The sequence below is a fragment of the Aspergillus versicolor genome, assembly GCF_001890125.1.
Source record: "Aspergillus versicolor CBS 583.65 unplaced genomic scaffold ASPVEscaffold_3, whole genome shotgun sequence".
In the NCBI taxonomy this organism is placed as follows: domain Eukaryota; kingdom Fungi; phylum Ascomycota; class Eurotiomycetes; order Eurotiales; family Aspergillaceae; genus Aspergillus; species Aspergillus versicolor.
In genome coordinates this window covers 1,543,504-1,561,714 of record NW_024467526.1, presented here as the reverse complement: position 1 = coordinate 1,561,714, position 18,211 = coordinate 1,543,504, and the positions used below count along the sequence as shown (strand labels likewise).

Genomic DNA, 18,211 nt, shown 5'->3' with positions numbered 1-18,211 from the left:
CGGCCACGTTACACGCCGGTATTCAACACGGTACATTACATACCGTCCCTCACCACCTTTGGAGGTATTGGTATGTCCCCTGCATCGATTCGAATCTCGACGGACTGCACGACTGTGGCTGCCAGTGCCTCGTTTCCATTGCACAGGGACGGTCCTGGCGCGCCATTCAATAAATTAAGATTGACGTCCCCAAAGTTCCGTCTCGAGAATCGCGATCTCGCTTGCCAGGCCCTGCTCTGGAAACTCGGATTGTTTGCCCTGTCGATTATAGCGCCGTGGCTTTGATGCCTGGCTTCAATTAACTCGTCTCGACAGATTCCTTCGGCGCCACTTGGAGCTACTGCAGACTAAGTTGGGGCGACTGCGAGGGATGTATCGCTTATACTTGCTCGCCCTCAACACATCGACCACCCATCTCATAGAGCAGTCGAAATGAATCCACGATGGCAAGCCCGAGCTCAGGTGGTTCAAGCTGCAAAAGTCCGCAGTGGATCGGCTGGAGGGTGAGACGAGGAAAATGAAGGCGACCGCAGAGCAGCATAAATAGCCCTAAGAGATGGCATTGTCAACAGGTCCAATCGAGCGATCAACGCTGATCAGCGCCCTGCTTCTCCACCGCATCATCATTCGTTTGGTTTCAATCTAGTCGCTTGTTTGACTGCTGTCGAGGCTGGTTCACAATGGTCGCGCCCACGATAGTCCTCCAGCTGGGCTGTTTCTTTGGGTTCTTAATCTGCGACACTCCCCGTGGTGTCTGGCCTGAAGGACGACCGACTGTCTCCCCTTGGCCTAGTTCGAGTGCAGGGACTTCTACCGGGACTTCTACCGCGACTTCTACCGAGACTTCGGGAGATACGAGTGTTCCTACGAGTGTTTCTGTTACGCCGACTGTTACAGCGTCTACTGGCACGACGCTGACGACTCTGCCTTCGCCTTCTGATTCGGCGACTTCTATTTCTAGTACAAGTACTACTTCTACTCCGAGTATTTCTACCAGTCCTTCTACTGCCCCTACTAGTACCGGTACTCTTACTCCTACCATGTCAGTCACTACAAGCACGGCCCCTGCGGCCACTGGCACCCTTGCTGCCAACATCCTGATCCTTGCTCGCGACTCGACCCAGGCCGATGTCGCCTCCTCTGGTCTCAATGGCTACGGCATCCCCTACACTACCCTCCTTGTCCCCCAGGCCGGTGTTGAGCTCCCTGCCCTGAACTCCTCGTCTGGTGGAAACTTTGGCGGGATCGTCGTCGCCGGCGAAGTCAGCTACGACTATGGCAGTGACAGCTGGCGCAGTGCCCTGACGGACGACCAGTGGAACCAACTGTATGCCTACCAGCTCGCATACGGCGTGCGCATGGTGCAATACGATGTCTTCCCCGGCCCCAAGTTCGGTGCCTCGTCTGTCGGTGATGGCGGCTGCTGTGCCGATGGCGTTGAACAGCTTGTCTACTTCTCCGACACCGACGACTTCCCGACTGCTGGACTGCGTACTGGCTCCAATGCTGGCGTGAGCACGGAGGGGCTCTGGCACTATCCTGCCTCCGTCAGCGACACCAACACCACCAAGGCGATCGCCTCGTTTGCTGCTGGCGGCGGGGTCAGCGGCGAGTCTGCTGCAGCGGTCATCAACAACTTCGACGGACGGCAGCAGATGGTCTTCTTCATCGGCTTCGACACCGTCTGGAGTCAGACGTCCAACTACCTGCAGCACGCATGGATTACCTGGGTCACCCGCGGCCTGTATGCAGGACACCGCCGCGTCAACCTGAACACCCAGATCGACGACATGTTCCTCGAGACAGACATCTACTCGCCTGCTGGACGTATCTACCGTATTGGCACTGCCGATATGGACGGCATCACCAGCTGGCTCCCGACCATCCGTGGCAAGCTCAATGCTGGCAGCACGTACTTTGTCGAGATCGGCCACAATGGTAACGGCAACATCGAGGCTGCTGTCGAGGCTGCCGGCGAGAACACCTGCAGCGGCGGTGCCATCGAGTACGACTCTCCCCCGGACACTGAGCTCGAGTTCCAGAAGCCTCTGGGCAGTGGAACGAGTCTCTGGCCCTCGTCTCCGGCCAACTACACCTGGACGACTACCTGCACCAACTCTGACTCCCTGCTCATCTGGTTCCAGGAGCACCTCAACGACTACGCCTATATCTCGCACACCTTCACCCACCTGGAGCAGAACAACGCCACCTACGAGGATATCTACAAGGAGATCTCCTTCAACCAGGCCTGGCTCAGGCAGGTTGGGTTCGCCAACGCCCAATGGTTCACCTCCAACGGTATCATCCCTCCTGCCATCACCGGTCTGCACAACGGCGACGCCCTCCGCGCCTGGGCCGACAATGGCATCACCAACTGCGTAGGTGACAACACCCGTCCTGCCCTGCTCAACACCGAGAACGCCATGTGGCCGTACTTCACCAAGGTCTCGACCGACGGCTTCGACGGCATCCAGGTCAACCCGCGCTGGGCGACTCGCATCTACTACAACTGCGACACCCCTGAATGCACCACGCAGGAGTGGATTGACACCTCTGCTGGCGCGGGCACCTTCACCGATCTCCTCGCTACGGAGCGCGCAGAGACCCTCCGTCACTTCTTCGGCCTGCACCGCGACCCCTTCATGTTCCACCAGGCCAACCTGCGCAACACCGGCATCGACCCGATCACCGTCAACGGCGAGACGGCGCAGATCTCCATCTTCCAGGCGTGGGTTGAGACCGTCGTTGCCGAGTTCACCAGACTCGTCAACTGGCCTGTCGTCACCACCACCCACCAAGAGGTCCCTCCCCCTCCCAACTCCTAATTATATATATACACAGCTAACATGTCTAACATGCAGATGTCGGATTACTTCCTCCAGCGCTACCGCCGCGACCAGTGCGGCTACTCGCTCAGCTACGTGCTCGACGACAACCGCATCACGGGCGTGACGCTCTCTGCGAATGGAAACTCCTGCGACGCCGCTATCCCCGTCACCTTCCCCGACGCGCCGTCCGACACCCACGGCTTCTCGACCGAGCAGCTTGGCAGCGACCCGGTGACTGTGTGGGCGCAGCTGTCTGGGTCGCCGGTGACGTTCTCTCTGGCCAGCCCGATTGCGCTGTAGAATGGACAATTTGGTTGGGTGGTGAGATGCCAGCGCATGAAACTAATTCCTCTGTACTTAATATTTTGGTTGAACTAGTTGTAATGCAGGAATTGCAGGAATGCAGGAAAAGCGGTTAAAATAATTCATTGTCCAGTGTCTGTATAACATCCCTGCAGCGCGCGTCTTGGCTACACCAAATGTCTCACTTGCCCCTCAACAAAGCAGCACGGGGCTCCCAGGTCAAGTCCCGGTGGCGCCATGTTCATGTCTCATCTCCACACAGGTCATTCGTATTATTGGCTTCATGTTATTAGCCTGTTCTAATCGCCTTCCAGTTCCTGCTTAGCTTCCCCAGAACCCAGCCCTTTATTATAATCTTAATCTAAATCAACATGTCAGATTCGATTCCATTCGATTCGCGTGGTCGTAACTCAATTGATTAGTGGTATCAACTAGCTTTCTTTTTTGCCTCAGCCTCAGTGTCGTATTCACGTATCCTTGACAATAAGTCAGGATTTCTGGATACAACTCTGCTCCGCTGGCAGTGCATTACTGCATTGACTATGCTCTTACCTACAGTAGTTCCCGACCTGGACGGCTATGACGGCATGTCTTTTGGTATGTTTGTTTGCTAAGCATAATCTATAGATTGGATACTATTGAAGCTCAGGCCGCGTTTTATTAATACGGGTTGGAGTTAACGAGTTGGTTATTGTTTGCATTGGCAAGAGAAAACATGACACTCTGGACTGCCTGAAGAAACGTAACGAGAACAGACTCAATAGTAAAGGTTCCTGTCGGGTAATATTTCCTTTCGCTTTCGCTGTGTGACGTGTTGAAACTGTTTCTTTGTTGGGGTACCGTAAGTCCTCGTCGGGACTGCTCAGTCAAGAACTCAAAGAAGACAGTGACACCAAATGTCTCAGTTGGTACGCAAGACAGGTCCAGGTGCAACCAGACAAAAAGCAAACACCTTCCTGCAACCCAATACTGCAATTGCAACTGCAACTGCAATGCATACAATGTCTCACTCGTTCTCATCAGACGATGCGAAAAGTCTGATGCGAAGGAGGAAAAAAATGGACGGTTCCAGGTCTCAACCTCATGCAGCCAAGCCTGCTGGTCTGCCAGGGCAAGGGTCGACGAGTCATGGTGTTTGTCTGATGCTGAGTGGCGAGCCCTAATTTTCCTCCGGTAAGAAATATTATTTTGTGTACGGTAATACTGTATGTCGTGTATTGTATGAGATCGATCAGCCCTAACCGGCTAGCCCAGCAGTTCTCCCGAACAAAGCCCTCAGCCCCTCTCGGGAGTGCCCGACTGTCCCAACTCCTTGCTGATCACTCCATCAGACTGCCATCCTTTATCCTGCGGAATCGACGGAATCTGCCATCAGCCCCTAGCCAAAGGACGCCGAAGATGCAACGGCAAGTCCTCAGCGCTAATAATTAGGCTCCTGGATTCTGAGCCCATCTGCTGGCTCAGCCTTGTGCCACCCCAGTGAATGAAGGCAGTCCTAGCTGAGTCCTGTCTTGAGACCTCCAGTGTCTGACCTTCTCGCGCTCTTTCACTTCTTCACTCTGGTTGAATACTCTTTCATCCACCTTAAGGCGTCTATCGCCACTGCTCGAGTTCTATTGCTGTTGCTGTCGCTTCGCATCAGCATCCAAAGCAAGCCATTCTCACGTTACACAAGTTGAGACGAGCGAAACTCCAACCTCTTCTACCCGACTGCATCCTCACTTGCACGTCTATATATCATCTCCATCTACATCTCTACATCCACGACAATAAGTGAAAGTCCCATTATTACTATAATAGTTTGTTTTACCCAAATCATCACAATGGACTCCCTCAAACCCCCCACCACAACCGGCTGGAAATCCTGGAGCGCCAAAAAGAAAGCCCTCCTCCTCACCTCGCTGCTCATCTTCATCATCGCTCTAGGCGTCGGTCTCGGCGTCGGTCTCGGTCTCGGTCTACACAAGGGAGACGACAACGATGAAGGCAACGACAACAACACAACAAACATCTGGCAGCCCGCCGTCGGCACCTCATGGCAGATTGTACTCCGGTACGCATTAAACGACACCTCCGTCGACGCAGAGGTATACGACATCGACCTCTACGACAACGACAAGGGCGTCATGGACGAGCTGCACGCCGACGGCCGGAAGGTGATTTGCTATTTCAGTGCGGGCACGTACGAGGACTGGCGCGATGACGCGGCCCAGTTCCCTAGAAATACACTGGGGGATGGATTGCCTGACTGGCCTGGTGAGAGGTGGGTTGATATTCGGTCGAGCAGGGTAAGGGAGATTATGGGGGCGAGGTTGGATGTTGCGGTTGAGAAGGGGTGTGATGGGGTGGATCCTGATAATGTGGATGGGTATGATAATGAGAATGGGCTGGGGCTGGGGGAGGATGACTCGGTGGATTATATGAACTGGTTAGCGGGGGAAGCGCATGGGCGGAATCTGTCGATCGGGTTGAAGAATGCGGGGGATATTATACCGCGGGTTATTGGGCGCATGCAGTGGAGTGTGAATGAGCAGTGTGCGCAGTATGAGGAGTGTGATGTGTATGCGCCGTTTGTCCGGAGGGGGAAGCCGGTTTTCCATATTGAGTATCCCAAGGGCGATGAGACGAATGATGAGGTGATGGTCCGCGGGGCGAAGAAGGAGCAGGCGTGCGATTTTGATGACTCGGGGGACTTTTCGACCGTCATTAAGAATATGGATTTGGATAATTGGATCCAGACTTGTTAGTCTGCTGCACTGGAAGTATACAGCCTATTTACTGTACTGTTATGAGCGTTGCATTAGCATAGCATTAATTTCAACTACAACTTCAACTTAACTTCATCCCCACGTATCGCTAATATACACCCATGTGCGGTACTCACCCCGCAAGCATGCAATATTCCTAGTCCACGGCAGTGCATGATGCATATCAACCCTAGAAAGGAGACAAACATCTCGGTGAGGCCGCTAGGGACTTGGAGGACGGGAGGTATTCCATACAGTATGCGTAGTTGTACTGGTACACAATACGATACTCAAAGTACCGCCCGACGTATTCTCAATACCAAAACCCCAATCGATGTATCGCAGCCGAACCCAACCATGCAGTCTAATTAAGTCGTCGCACATTGACAACTCGGTTTCCATGTCACACTAAATCCGTCATTTAATCTGTGTTCGCGCTCGTATTCATTGAAATCGGTTGGCAGGGAACAGGAGTTTCCGAGTGGGCCACCCAAATCCTCGGGGAGGAGTTCTGATTCCACCAAGGTCTCATGTCTTCAGCACGGGAACCGCGATGGAACAAGGACATGTTGACGGAGACTGATCGGGCGGCAGTGACCGACCGACCCGCAGTAGTCTAGACTGCGCTGTTCGGCCAAACGATGGACGTCAGGACTGAGCCAACCTTCACCCTCGAGCGAAGGATTAGTTAGCCCCGATCTCACACCCACAATTCCCTCGAGGAATGCAATTCGTGAAGGAAGCCGGAAATTTCAACCGGCTCGCAGTTAGGGTTGAGTCAAGATGAGCGGTCGCAGAAAAACAAATCACAACGACAAAAACAAAACGACGGGTCTGATTGCCTGCCCAGTTGGCTAAGTCTTGCTCGATGAATCCATTTCGTCTCTTGGTCTCTTGGCGTCAAGTCAATTCGTGCGTTGGCGCTTCGCTTCCAAATCAGACACCACCTGCGGCTGAGCTGCTTCGCTGCTTTGTTTACAGCCGTCAGGTTTCGGTGTGGCAGTGGCAGTGCCTGCGGAGACAGCGACGTCTTGCTTGCTTTTTGAACAGTTCTTCTGCGTGGAGACTGAAGGAGCGAGGTGTTCGGTGAGAATACCAGACCCCGCCACAGCCTCGACTGCCAAGTTGTACTGCTGCCTTTTCGGGGCAAGGGTTCGTGCTTGCGGCAGCCAGCGTTTACATTTGACTCTCTTGCCTTTCTTTCATTTATTTTCCGCGATCGATCTCGGAGAAAAGAGGCTGTGGTCAGCCGGATGCGAGGCCTAGACTGGTCTTGGTCAATATTGGCAGCTTGGGCCGATGACACTTGTACAGGGATCAAACGATTTGTACGGATATTTCTCGGAGTATCGACCGGACATTATTGTTTAACCCCAGAGATGCACAGCAGGTGTAGGAGAATAAGTTGCCTGCCAAATACTCCGGGCGTACAGGTTGCCAGCTCCGAGATCTAATGTATATCTGCAGCTTGTAGCCCCCCATTATTCAAACCTGCGTCCTCTCGCTGATTGCCTCTGTTGTCTCAATATCGATTCTCTTACGTATCTTCTGTTATCCATTCTATTGATGGCACAGATGTATGTCTTACCTCCAGAAGCCGACCAGCGAGCCAGTCCAGATCGGGCCCGGAAGAGCCCCGTGGACGGGTCGATGGTATGCAAAATGCAAGGATGCCAATATAGCTCCGGTCCAGTCATTGCTGGTCCCAGTAGTGCTGCACTGGCCTGCTGGAGTGGGCCGCACCATCTGTTCGCAGTCTATTGTGCAGGTTTTAGAACCCCCACCAATTGACTCTTGCGCTGGCCCCCGTCAATATTGGCCCCGACTTCATTTCATCCTAGTTACACTTGTCCCAGTTGAGTCCCTATGTCCGACTGGCTTGCTTTCGATTTATTGAGATATTGATTCCGATTGCTCGGCAGTGTTGGACAAATGAATCAGCGGGATCAACAAATCCGACGGGCGTAATGAAAATTACACACGTCGAAAAACTGAACAACTCCACTTCAAGAAAACAAGATTCAGTGCTGCAGCAAAAAAAAAAAAAAAAAAAAAAAAAAAAAAAAAAAAAAAACCAATACATTTCAGTTGGAAATCGAGGTATCAGTTCAAGGCTCCCGCATCAGCATTGGGCAACGACTCCAAGCAGGAAACAAGGCACAAAGGCATATCAGAGTCAACACGAATAAAATCCTTGATCTCCACCCATCGACAGTACCAAAGATGAGCCAGATCCATATCCCGTATTAGCAGCCGGTTATTGGGCCATAAGGCTAACAAATTCCTTCCATTTGCCACCAAAACTGGCGTAGTAATTGGTGCTGAGATGGGTAATGAAGACCTCATCTGCAATTCGTCGCACTTGCTTCACAAATTCTCGCAGCTCTGACCCTTCCACGCCGTCTGGCAGCGAGTGGATCACCGCACAGAGCTGGCTGCGGTCGCTGTCGGGTATTGCCTCGAACAGCCTGGCTCCATCGCGCTCGTGGAAGGTGTCATAAGTTGCCTCAAACACAACAGTCGAGTCAGCTGTCGACAGGTAGCGAGAGTCTGGCACTACTCCGGGGTTATGGAAGACCTGCGGTGGAAAAACTAATTAGCACCTCACCATCCAATAAACGAGAAACTCGACGGCACACTCCGGGGCGTCGAGCCTGGTCTCAATGCCGAAGAAGAGACCGATCCAATGATTCCAGGGCTAGAACAAGTCACAGATTGAGACATCCGCATCCTGCCAAGGATACCAAGGAGGCAAAAGAAGAGAAGGGGAAAAGAAAAAATAGGATTGTAGATGTGGGATAATGGATATGCCCCGACAGAGGCTCATCCTCGCGTGGTGGGTATCACACAACAGCATCACAAACTTACGAAATGGTCGGGCCCCAAGCCTGGGGTGCTTCTCACGATCGTGGTGAGCTCTTCGAGATACGCAAATGTCCCCTCATCATACTGTTGAGGCGTTTCGTCGAAAAATATCCCCCGAACCGCGAGTTTGGGATTGGCGCTAATGGTCGGCCATGCGGCGAAAGTCTCGATGTCGTTGCGCACTGACGAAATATTGCGCTTCGCATACGTCGTAGCAACATATCCCAATACGCGAACGTTGCCGTGGGCCGTTAACCGAGGAATTTCCTTCGTGTAGTTGCCATCGGGCAAAGGGTTCGGGCCTGGGCCGCTACCTGGGTTCACCACAACCGTGAAGTTGACGTTGGGGTGGGCAGAGATCCTACAGCGGCGGCGTTTAGCTGCAGCACTCCATAAACTCAGAGGCGCTTTCCGTCCCACACTGATCTATTTGCAGGAGGCTGATGGCGTTCGCATGGTTCCAGATGATCCTGTTTGACCGACAGGGGTACGAGAGCGAGAAGTAATAGGAATGCAAATTAGGCAAAACAAAACTTACACATTCACCAGCGGATCCCACGCACCAGGAGCGGGGTACACATAGAGAAGGACAAAGACCTTTGCTTTCGGGCCCATGTTATTATTATCCTTGCGGGAACTGACTATAATTGCGGGTGGGAGAATGGTTGCGAGAAGAACAACAAAGACAAGAGCGGCCACAGCAAGGCGAGACCGCCAGCTGCGGAGGCAGTGTCTTTCTCTCACGTGTTTTCCAGGTTCCATCGCGGTGTAATAAGGCCAGTGCTAAACAAGTAGCGCATTAAGAATATAATGCGACAAAGAGTGGGCACCCAAGTAAAGAAAAAAGTGGTTTCGTTGGCTACGACGAACAACGTCAGAGAGCCTAAGAATAAGTAGCCCCTCTCAAACTTAGAAAAAAAGATGAGGTGATCTGTAGGGAACCGGGCCTCCTTCTTTCGTCAATTGCGCGCGCCCAAAATAGAGTGGATCGGAATTTCGACCATGCAGCAAGACTCTTGTTGGTAATTACAGCCGTCACCGAAGCGAAGAGTCCCTCCTCCCTGCCTTAAAGGTGCTCACGGTGCGTACTGTACTGCAATCCAGTGGAGGCGCCTAGGAGTTGTCTGATACTAGCCAACCGGGGGCGAATTCAGCACCCTTCTCAGAGCGTTTCGCTGCATCCAATTGAAGTTGAAAGAGCTGACGGCTCTTAATTTATTCTCGATCTTTTTTTTTGTTTTCTTTTTCCTTCGGTTTCCATTTCCTGCCGCATCTTACCTTTCTTGCATTCGTTCGCTTTCGAGGATTATGTGCTGGTGTAAATAGGCGAGTCACGACTCACGATAGCTTCGCCTGACTTGACTCGAAACCGTCCCGGTTACATCGAGAAGAGCCCAACGAACTTTGCAGGCCTGGCCTTGACGGAGATATAAAAATTTGTGAACGCCTTGCCCCGGGTGGTCAATCTCGAGTCACTCACACCCGTCGAAGTTTGACTGGATAGATCCCCCTCATTTGCTTCGCACCCGTTGTTGCATTTTACCAGCCGCATTCGCTTGTGCCACATTCTTTGGTTTTGTTCAATATATCTCTGTTTTTGTTTTCTCTCAATGTCCGCAATGGATACTCCTAGTCCTCGACAGTCCGACGCAAGCTCTCCTGCGGAGCCCTGCTCTCCGTCATGCGTGGACACGCCAGCAACGCAGTCTTCCGTTTTGTTCGACGGCAACCTGGACGAGTTACTGCGTAACTTCCCCCTTCGTCAGTACATTCTCGTCACTGGGGGGCTTGGTTTTATCGGGAGTCACACAACATTAGAACTGCTCAAGGCCAGCTATAACGTCATTGTGATCGACAATCTCAGCAATTCTTTCCGAAACGTCTTTGACCGTATTAGGCATTTGGCGGAAAAGCACCATGAAAAGCAGGGAACTGAAATGCCGGCCCTGTATCTGGACGCCCATGACTACCGAGATACCGCCGCTCTTAGGCAACTTCTTGACCAATATCAGGTGGAGTCCAGATGGGGCTCCCCCAAATCCAAGATTGCTGGTGTCATCCATTTCGCCGCTTATAAAGCAGTTGAGGAGAGCATCAGGAACCCATTAAAGTACTATGCGAACAACGTGAGCGGCCTTGTTGACTTTGCAACCACATTGGGCGAGTACGGTATCAAAACCTTCATCTTTTCTTCATCGGCAACTGTTTATGGCACGCTGGCTACTTCCGGTCTTCCGCTCAAAGAAGAGCTCTGCGCCCACAAGGATGAAGTTTTCAATGGTGCTGACGGGTTCAGTCAGCCCATCAAATCTGGATGTACCGGTATCACAAACCCGTATGGACGCACAAAGTGGATGTGCGAGGCCATATTGGCGGATCTAGCAGCTTCTGATCCGGAATGGACCATTGTGGCGCTCCGGTACTTCAACCCAATCGGCTGCGACGAGTCTGGGTTGCTCGGAGAAGATCCAAAACAGATTCCCACGAACCTTCTACCCGTTGTGGTAAAAGTAATGACAGGGGAATACAAGGAATTGCAGATGTTCGGCACTGATTGGGAAACCGAGGATGGCAGTGCTGTCCGCGATTTCATCCACGTTACCGACTTAGCTCGAGGGCACATCGCTGCGCTTGATGTGGCCAACGAAAGAAAACTGGCGGAAAACTTCCGTGCATTCAACCTAGGTACCGGACGAGGACATTCGGTGATGGAGGTAGTCGACACCATGGAAAGTGTATCTTCCAAACGAATCCCAGTCAAAGCAGCTCCCCGTCGTCCAGGGGATGTTGGTTCCTGTGTTGCCGTCGCCACCAGGTCGCAGCAGGAGCTTCAGTGGAAAACTGAAAAGACGCTGGCGGATGCATGTGGCAGCCTGTGTAAGTTCTTGGAAATCAGCGGTCTATACTTCTCAGAGTGTTAAAATCGAGTGTATGAGTCTTTTATAATAATGGGCGTTTGGCGGTCTCCCTCTTTTCCTTGTTCCTCATAATGTGGCAACCTCACGGGTTTCTTTGCCCCTCGTGCATAATAGAAATGTTTCCTTTTTCCGAGGCACCTTCGTCAAATATCATTCTGTATAGCTTTCGCATGTGTCACAGTGACAATGAATAATTTCGCATAATACCCTAATTAGTGGGAAGCCTTCCTGTATATTGTTGCACTCTGTTAGTATGAATGGGATTCCTCCCAGGGATATCATGGGCCGATTTATGCCAGTCGCTGCCACGGGTGTGGGCCACAAGTCACGTATAAGGAATTCGGCAACCACTTCCAAGGTTCCTTTCTCAAATCCAGGACCTGGCCTTGTCAATTGTTAAACGGCAATACCCTATTTATGCATCACTAGCGAGCTCCATTTCGGTTCAAGCGCATAGAGTAGTGTTGACTGGTAGGTCGAGTCGCCTCAGACTTAGCACGGAATGATAAGAGAAGTTCGCTGGCAGTTTAGAGTGGATATTCTGCATGTGACGCTGTGCAAACACACCCAGAGAGCATATCCACGAAAATTAGTGTATGTATCAGGACCTAGTGCCATAGATGGTCCTGCCAGTGTTATCGAAAGTGATATAACTGCCCTTGTGTGGGTAGGTGCCGCTGTTCCATATAGAGATGGCCGGACAAAACCCAGGCATTTGTCTGCAATTTTAACACTCGTGCCTTGCAGGGTCCAAATGCAGGAACCGCGGACATCCAAATCAAAACAGAGGCTGCCAGTCAGTATGGCGGCTATGGCCAAGGCTTCTCTGGAGCTTGTTGATGCTTGTCACCACCACAATTGTCGACCACATTGGCAAGAGAAATGTCCTTATTCAAGCACGAAGTCCTCTTGGTCAAAGATTCTGTTGGTAGGCGACCCCTTTCCCAACACTACATGCGGACTCACATTGCAGCAGAGGTAGTTGTCAAGGGACAGAATAGATGACGAAATGACGGGCCCGTGGGGCAGGACGATGCTTTCCCAAAAAGGTAAAAGTCACATGATTCAAATAACCAGATCACGTGCCAATGACCTCCGGCTTGGCATCAATTTCATCCGCAGATTTCTTGACGCTCCAGTCGCGACTCGTGAGTTTCACTTCCACCATTGCGCAGCTTTATATTCCGAAGGCCGGTAGTGTGGCTCCGTTTCAACATCTCCCTCCACATTAATTCCAACCGCCATTATGAAAATGATCTGCCAACGCTGCCGGTCGAGCATCTTCCCCCGGCTACAACACCAGACCTTCACATCGTCGCTGGGTGCGAGTCAACGAATTCAGTTCCGCAACTACAGCGATGGAAAGCCTTCGGTATCCGCTGCACCCCCTCCACCTAAGCCTCGGCAGCCCATCGGCGACGACATTACCATTCCGTCCGCAATCTCATCAGCTACCCCTGGCGTGTCGCAGCCTTTGAGTACCCCGGGAGGTGTACACGTCGATGTCGACCCGACCCAGCCTGCGAAAGCTGCCAAACCAGCCGTGGAACGGCCGCCAAGTTCCTGCCTGCCTGGAACTCCAATTCAGGGGCTCAATTACTTCAGAAACAAGGCGGATCCCATTGCCATGGAGGATAACGAGTACCCCGAGTGGTTGTGGTCATTACTGGATAGCTCGAAGAAGGAAGCTAAGAAGGGTGGTGTTGATCCAAACAGTATGTCTCCTATCATTGGCATGAAATTCATATCGACTTAGCTGACTTGATTATTTGTAGCCCTCAACAAGAAGCAGCGCAAACGCTACGAGAAAAAGATGGCCGCCCGTGCCGCAACATTACCGGTCCAGATCCCCGTTCACCACCAGGCCACAGATATCACGCCCGCACAATATAACCGCAATGGGAAGGCACCTGAGGATATACTGGGAGAGGCTACCGAGAGTCAAGAGAAGCGATCCGAAATTACCAAGAGTTCGAGAGAGGCACGGAGGAAGGCCATCAGAGAGGCCAACTTCTTGAGCGGCCTTTAAGCCTCTACGTTACTCAGCGCATTTGTTTTTGGAAGCATTGTTTCTACATAAGTGTTCCGATAAGCTGGGGTGTACATTATGTTTGACCTACCCGGAGTTCCCTTACCATGTATTCTATGACATCTATATCTTCCTTGAATTATTAGACAAAACATTAGACGGACTTTCCTTATCCGAGTGTTTTTTTTATGCATCCTACAGGGTCTCAGTGGTAAGAATATCTATTTGGGGATTTCCCATTCCTTATTCTCACCCTGCCCTTCGACCCACGGATAGCAAGCATCCCACAATCTCTTGATCTCGCCGTCTCCTAATGCGATCAGCTCCTGCCAGATCGTTTCATCCGCGTACTTGAACCAAATCAAGAACGCCACCACTATGAAATCTGCGTAACTTGGCTGGTCACCCTCGAAAAATAGACCGGTCTTTTCACTTGAGCCTTTCAGCATCTGCACTATAGGCGTCATCTCCTTCTTCATCTTATTCTTCATGTCCTGGATCACCACTTTATCAGTCGGTCGAATTTCCTCAAAGGGTTTGTTCAATGTTGCCGATCGGGTCCTCCTATAGTACTCTCTGCCCCGCGGGTCGAGGATTTCCGCGATAGGTGGGATTAAAAATGTATACGCCGAGAAGGCAGCACCTCGCATGATCTTGTCGACCGCGACAGCAAGCGCATAGCTAGCGTTACCTGACGGGAAAAGAGGTCGCTCCGGGTGCTGTTTTTCAATCTGGGCAGCGACGGGAAGCGAGTCCATCACAGCTCCGTAGGACGGGTGCCAGATAGCCGGGAGGGTGTATGGGACATGTGCGGCTCCCTCTGGATGAGGCAGAACACCCAGACCTCGGAGAATAGGAGCTATGTCGGGGTAGGAGACGTAGGTCTGCGTGTAGGGGACTCCTTTATAGTTCAAAGCCATACGAGTTTTGATTGTGTTAGGAGACCACGCTTTGGATGGGCCTAGCTGAATGTTAGCAGCAGTCGTCGAGGTACAGGAGAACGTTGATATATACCGGGTAGGTCCGACAAGATGTCAAAAAAGTGCACCGGTGTTTTTTCTGCCATGGCGAGCGTTATACAAGATCTTGGGGCGGATGTTGTCTAGTTTCATGGATATCTTGGCTCAGGCAGAGATATATATATACTGGTTTCACCGAGAACATACTCGGAGACTTCTTTGGTGGTGCCCCCGAGAAAGCGGGGAAAATGGAGATTGATTGATCAGCCAATTTAGCAGGACGATAAGAATACGAGAATCTGAAATCTGGCTTAGTTGTATCGGGCCTACACAGTTTGTACCTTTCTGGACCCTTTTTACTAAACGCCTTGCGTCCGCCGAGTCTAGATACCGTGATGGATGTGGATCTAAATAGCTTCGCTATTACCCCGCAGAGGAAGCTCGACCTTGGAATCTCGCCAATTTATTCACCACCAACTCGTAATCAGCTTCCACGCCAGTGAACAGATGCGCATGTATGTTGGGAATGATGCCCAGGCAGTCGGTTTCTCAAGTGATCATAGGTTGATCTTGCCATGCCCGACCCCCCGCCGAGCCACGCACGCGGCATGGGTGGAGCAAGGTCCCTTTCGACTGTTTTGTCTCAACTCACCTTCCCACAACTTCTCCTACGACAACCATTGCGGTTTATCTACCGTTAACTAAAGATTTTCGATTCCCAGGATCTTAGAAGCACCACCCTAATCAGTCTTGCGTCCACGCCGACAACCTTATCGGTACAATTTTCCGCCACGCAGAGTCGATCACACCGCTATAGAGCGCCATGGCCAACATCAATGAGCTCACCGAGCGTACCGGCCAAATCGCAATAGACCCTTCGTCTCAATCGCCAGCAATGAAGCCGCTAACCACACTTTCGCCGTCGTTCCAAACCCATCTCGACCAGATATACAAATCGCTGACCGACTCTAAGAGTTCCAACTTTATCAAGGATATTCAGCGTGATGAGCAGGAGGGAGCTCCTGAATCGGATCCGCTCAGCTCCTTGGATGCGTTTCGTGCATACATGGCAAGCCCTTCAGCGTCTGCGTTGCGGCCCGCTAGGAAGCCAGATACCACTGCGCCGATCACCGATTATTTCATCTCTTCGAGCCACAACACGTACCTGACTGGGAACCAGCTGTCTAGCGATTCGGCACCTGTTGCTTATACAAATGTGGGTCCCTGTCACTATCTGGGAGTTGATGACTCCATCTTTCCCGGATAACGTTTCTTGACCTCTCGAGGCAAACAGCAGTTGCTGATATTAAACAGACCCTTCTCAGCGGGTGCAGATGCGTCGAAATTGATGTTTGGGATGGAGAGCCCGAGTCTGACAGCGATGATGACACAAGCAGCTCAAGTTCCGATAATGAAAACAATAAAGACAAGCCGAAGCTGCCAAAACGGAAGAAAACGGTTAAATCTAGGATAGGCAATTTTATCAGCCGGAAAATGGCATCCCAGGAACAGCGTGGCGAGGATGGTAAAGCCGCTGATGCTGCGCCTGTTGAACCAGTACGGTTGGAACCTAAAGTGCTCCATGGCCACACCCTTACGAAAGGAACAACATTCCGAGAGGTTTGCTATGCGATCCGTGATAGTGCTTTCGTCATAAGTGATCTGCCCGTGATTGTGAGCTTGGAGGTACATGCTTCCCTCGAGCAACAAGCGATCATGGTAGAGATCATGGAAGATGCTTTTAAAGGATTGTTGATTGAGGTCACACCGGAAATGGAGGCCTTTACGACTCCGCCGCCGCTTCAAGATCTGAAGCGAAAGATTTTAGTGAAGGTCAAATGGGTTCCCGCTACTCCTGAGGGCCAGGAAGATGTGGATGATCGTACGGATGACCTAGAGCAGCTGGAACAGACCAACTCGGCAGCGTCTACCCAGTCTGCTTCACAGGCTCCGTCAAAGCCGGCTAAAATCCTGCATTCTCTTAGCAGACATGCGGTTTTTACAAAAGGTTTCAGCTTCAAGCAGTTCACCCAACCCGGTATGTCCAAACACCTGGCTTACCTTCATCGGTTTGCTAATTTCAAATAGAGGCCAAAGTACCTGGTCACGTATTTTCCCTCTCTGAGCGAGCGGCCCGACAAGCAGATGAAAAGTACGGCCATGCTCTCTTTGAACACAACCGGAACAACTTTATGCGCATCTACCCTTATGGTCTCCGCGTCACCTCTTCCAATCTAGACCCCACCTTCTTCTGGCGTCGTGGTGCACAGATTGTAGCCCTTAACTGGCAAAACAGAGACAAGGGCATGATGCTTAACCAGGGAATGTTCGCAGGCGAGGAGGGCTGGATCCTTAAACCCAAGGGCTACCGAAGCACGGAACCAGAGTCCGCTCCGATTACTCGCCGGACAGTCGGCCTCTCAATTGAATTCCTAGCAGGACAGGACCTTGCACTGCCTCTAGGTCACACGAGCGAGAAGGGGTTCCATCCCTATATATCTTGCTATTTGCATGTAGAGACTCCAGACGATGCGCCCGTGCCCGTCGGAGAGGACAGCACAGATTCCGAGAAAACTAGTTACAAGCGGGAGATAAAGTGTGCAAACGGATGTAATCCGGATTTCAGATCCCAGAAACTCGAATTCCCGACCCTAACTGGGGTTGTTGAAGAATTGGCTTTCGTTAGGTTAGTCACTGTTTGTTGCTTTATAGAACTGCACTTGCTGATTGATTGCAGATTCAAAGTCAAGGACGATGAAATTGGCCGTGATTCATTGGCATCCTGGGCGTGTATTCGACTGACTCGGTTGCAAGAAGGCTACCGAGTGCTTCACCTCTTTAAGACTGATGGATCACAAACTGGCGGCTCTATTCTGGTCCGGATCGTGAAGACCGTCTCATGAACTCGTAGTACAGCCGACCACCGCGTTCAAAGCACTAGGCAGCTCGATAGATTATTGAACGTTGTCCCTGCAGCCGGCCGCTGCATATGATAATGAATCTCCACGGCCACCTCCAGGCTCTACTTCCAACGTCCACTTGCCTGGTCCTTTGTTGATTGGACAATGCACCGATCAAGGCTATTAGAAGGGGCAGCCAAAGACAATACTTAATCTGCTCCTAGCGCCCTGAACCGCTGGAGTACTAGATAGTCGGCGTCTTCATGGTCAATATGCGCAAACCCCAGCTTGGCTCCACGTGTAGATAGATATATTTAATGCCAAACATACACCGTACACCGATATTTCAACGACCCTTCAAAACACCCCCACGAAATATCCCCCCTTCACAACGCGAAAAAAAACCATAAAACAACAGACCTCACCACCAGGATACTCAAGGACCTCGGCCTCTCGGTACAAAGCTTAAAAGGCATCGCACCCTTTTGCGAGATCACCTCGAACTCTGGTCAATTGCGGAAATTCACGCGACGCCACTCGTGGGGCAAAAAGTCCCCGATCTGGGGAAACCAGGGTTTACTGGCTCTGACTGGCTCAGGAATCGGTCCCAAAGCGGCAGGCCGAAGCGCAGGCCGGGGCGGGGAGCGGGAAAGCACAACCGA

The 18,211-nt window shown here is 51.7% G+C and overlaps 7 protein-coding genes across 7 annotated transcripts; 5 read left to right on the top strand and 2 right to left on the bottom strand.

Moving 5' to 3' along the window:
• The first annotated feature begins 698 nt into the window (after positions 1-698).
• Positions 699-3,509, top strand: agd3 (putative extracellular serine-rich protein). Its single transcript, XM_040808631.1, has 3 exons — positions 699-792; positions 898-2,801; positions 2,862-3,509. Exons 2-3 carry the CDS (start codon positions 1,041-1,043, stop codon positions 3,126-3,128), a joined length of 2,028 nt encoding a protein of 675 aa, XP_040665910.1. The 5' UTR covers positions 699-792; positions 898-1,040; the 3' UTR covers positions 3,129-3,509.
• Positions 3,510-4,954: 1,445 nt separating this feature from the next.
• On the top strand, positions 4,955-5,878 carry ASPVEDRAFT_127196 (endo alpha-1,4 polygalactosaminidase; the record flags this gene model as incomplete). Its single annotated transcript, XM_040806434.1, has 1 exon — positions 4,955-5,878. One exon carries the CDS (start codon positions 4,955-4,957, stop codon positions 5,876-5,878), a length of 924 nt encoding a protein of 307 aa, XP_040665909.1.
• A 2,257-nt stretch (positions 5,879-8,135) lies between these two features.
• ASPVEDRAFT_127667 (spherulation-specific family 4 protein) lies at positions 8,136-9,505 on the bottom strand (the record flags this gene model as incomplete). The annotated part of the gene is made up of 4 exons (XM_040806482.1): positions 8,136-8,456; positions 8,747-9,010; positions 9,068-9,104; positions 9,282-9,505. The coding sequence occupies 4 exons, from the start codon at positions 9,503-9,505 to the stop codon at positions 8,136-8,138; spliced, it is 846 nt and encodes a 281-aa protein (XP_040665908.1).
• An 857-nt stretch (positions 9,506-10,362) lies between these two features.
• On the top strand, positions 10,363-11,664 carry ASPVEDRAFT_81725 (NAD-dependent epimerase/dehydratase family protein; the record flags this gene model as incomplete). Its single annotated transcript, XM_040817081.1, has 1 exon — positions 10,363-11,664. The coding sequence occupies one exon, from the start codon at positions 10,363-10,365 to the stop codon at positions 11,662-11,664; it is 1,302 nt and encodes a 433-aa protein (XP_040665907.1).
• A 1,243-nt stretch (positions 11,665-12,907) lies between these two features.
• ASPVEDRAFT_127154 (mitochondrial 54S ribosomal protein mL54) lies at positions 12,908-13,690 on the top strand (the record flags this gene model as incomplete). Its single annotated transcript, XM_040806430.1, has 2 exons — positions 12,908-13,376; positions 13,437-13,690. 2 exons carry the CDS (start codon positions 12,908-12,910, stop codon positions 13,688-13,690), a joined length of 723 nt encoding a protein of 240 aa, XP_040665906.1.
• A 221-nt stretch (positions 13,691-13,911) lies between these two features.
• Positions 13,912-14,756, bottom strand: ASPVEDRAFT_129043 (uncharacterized protein; the record flags this gene model as incomplete). Its single annotated transcript, XM_040806600.1, has 2 exons — positions 13,912-14,651; positions 14,705-14,756. The coding sequence occupies 2 exons, from the start codon at positions 14,754-14,756 to the stop codon at positions 13,912-13,914; spliced, it is 792 nt and encodes a 263-aa protein (XP_040665905.1).
• A 716-nt stretch (positions 14,757-15,472) lies between these two features.
• Positions 15,473-17,552, top strand: ASPVEDRAFT_126363 (putative phosphoinositide-specific phospholipase C; the record flags this gene model as incomplete). The annotated part of the gene is made up of 5 exons (XM_040806363.1): positions 15,473-15,865; positions 15,964-15,999; positions 16,171-16,687; positions 16,738-17,335; positions 17,387-17,552. The coding sequence occupies 5 exons, from the start codon at positions 15,473-15,475 to the stop codon at positions 17,550-17,552; spliced, it is 1,710 nt and encodes a 569-aa protein (XP_040665904.1).
• Positions 17,553-18,211: the final 659 nt, after the last annotated feature.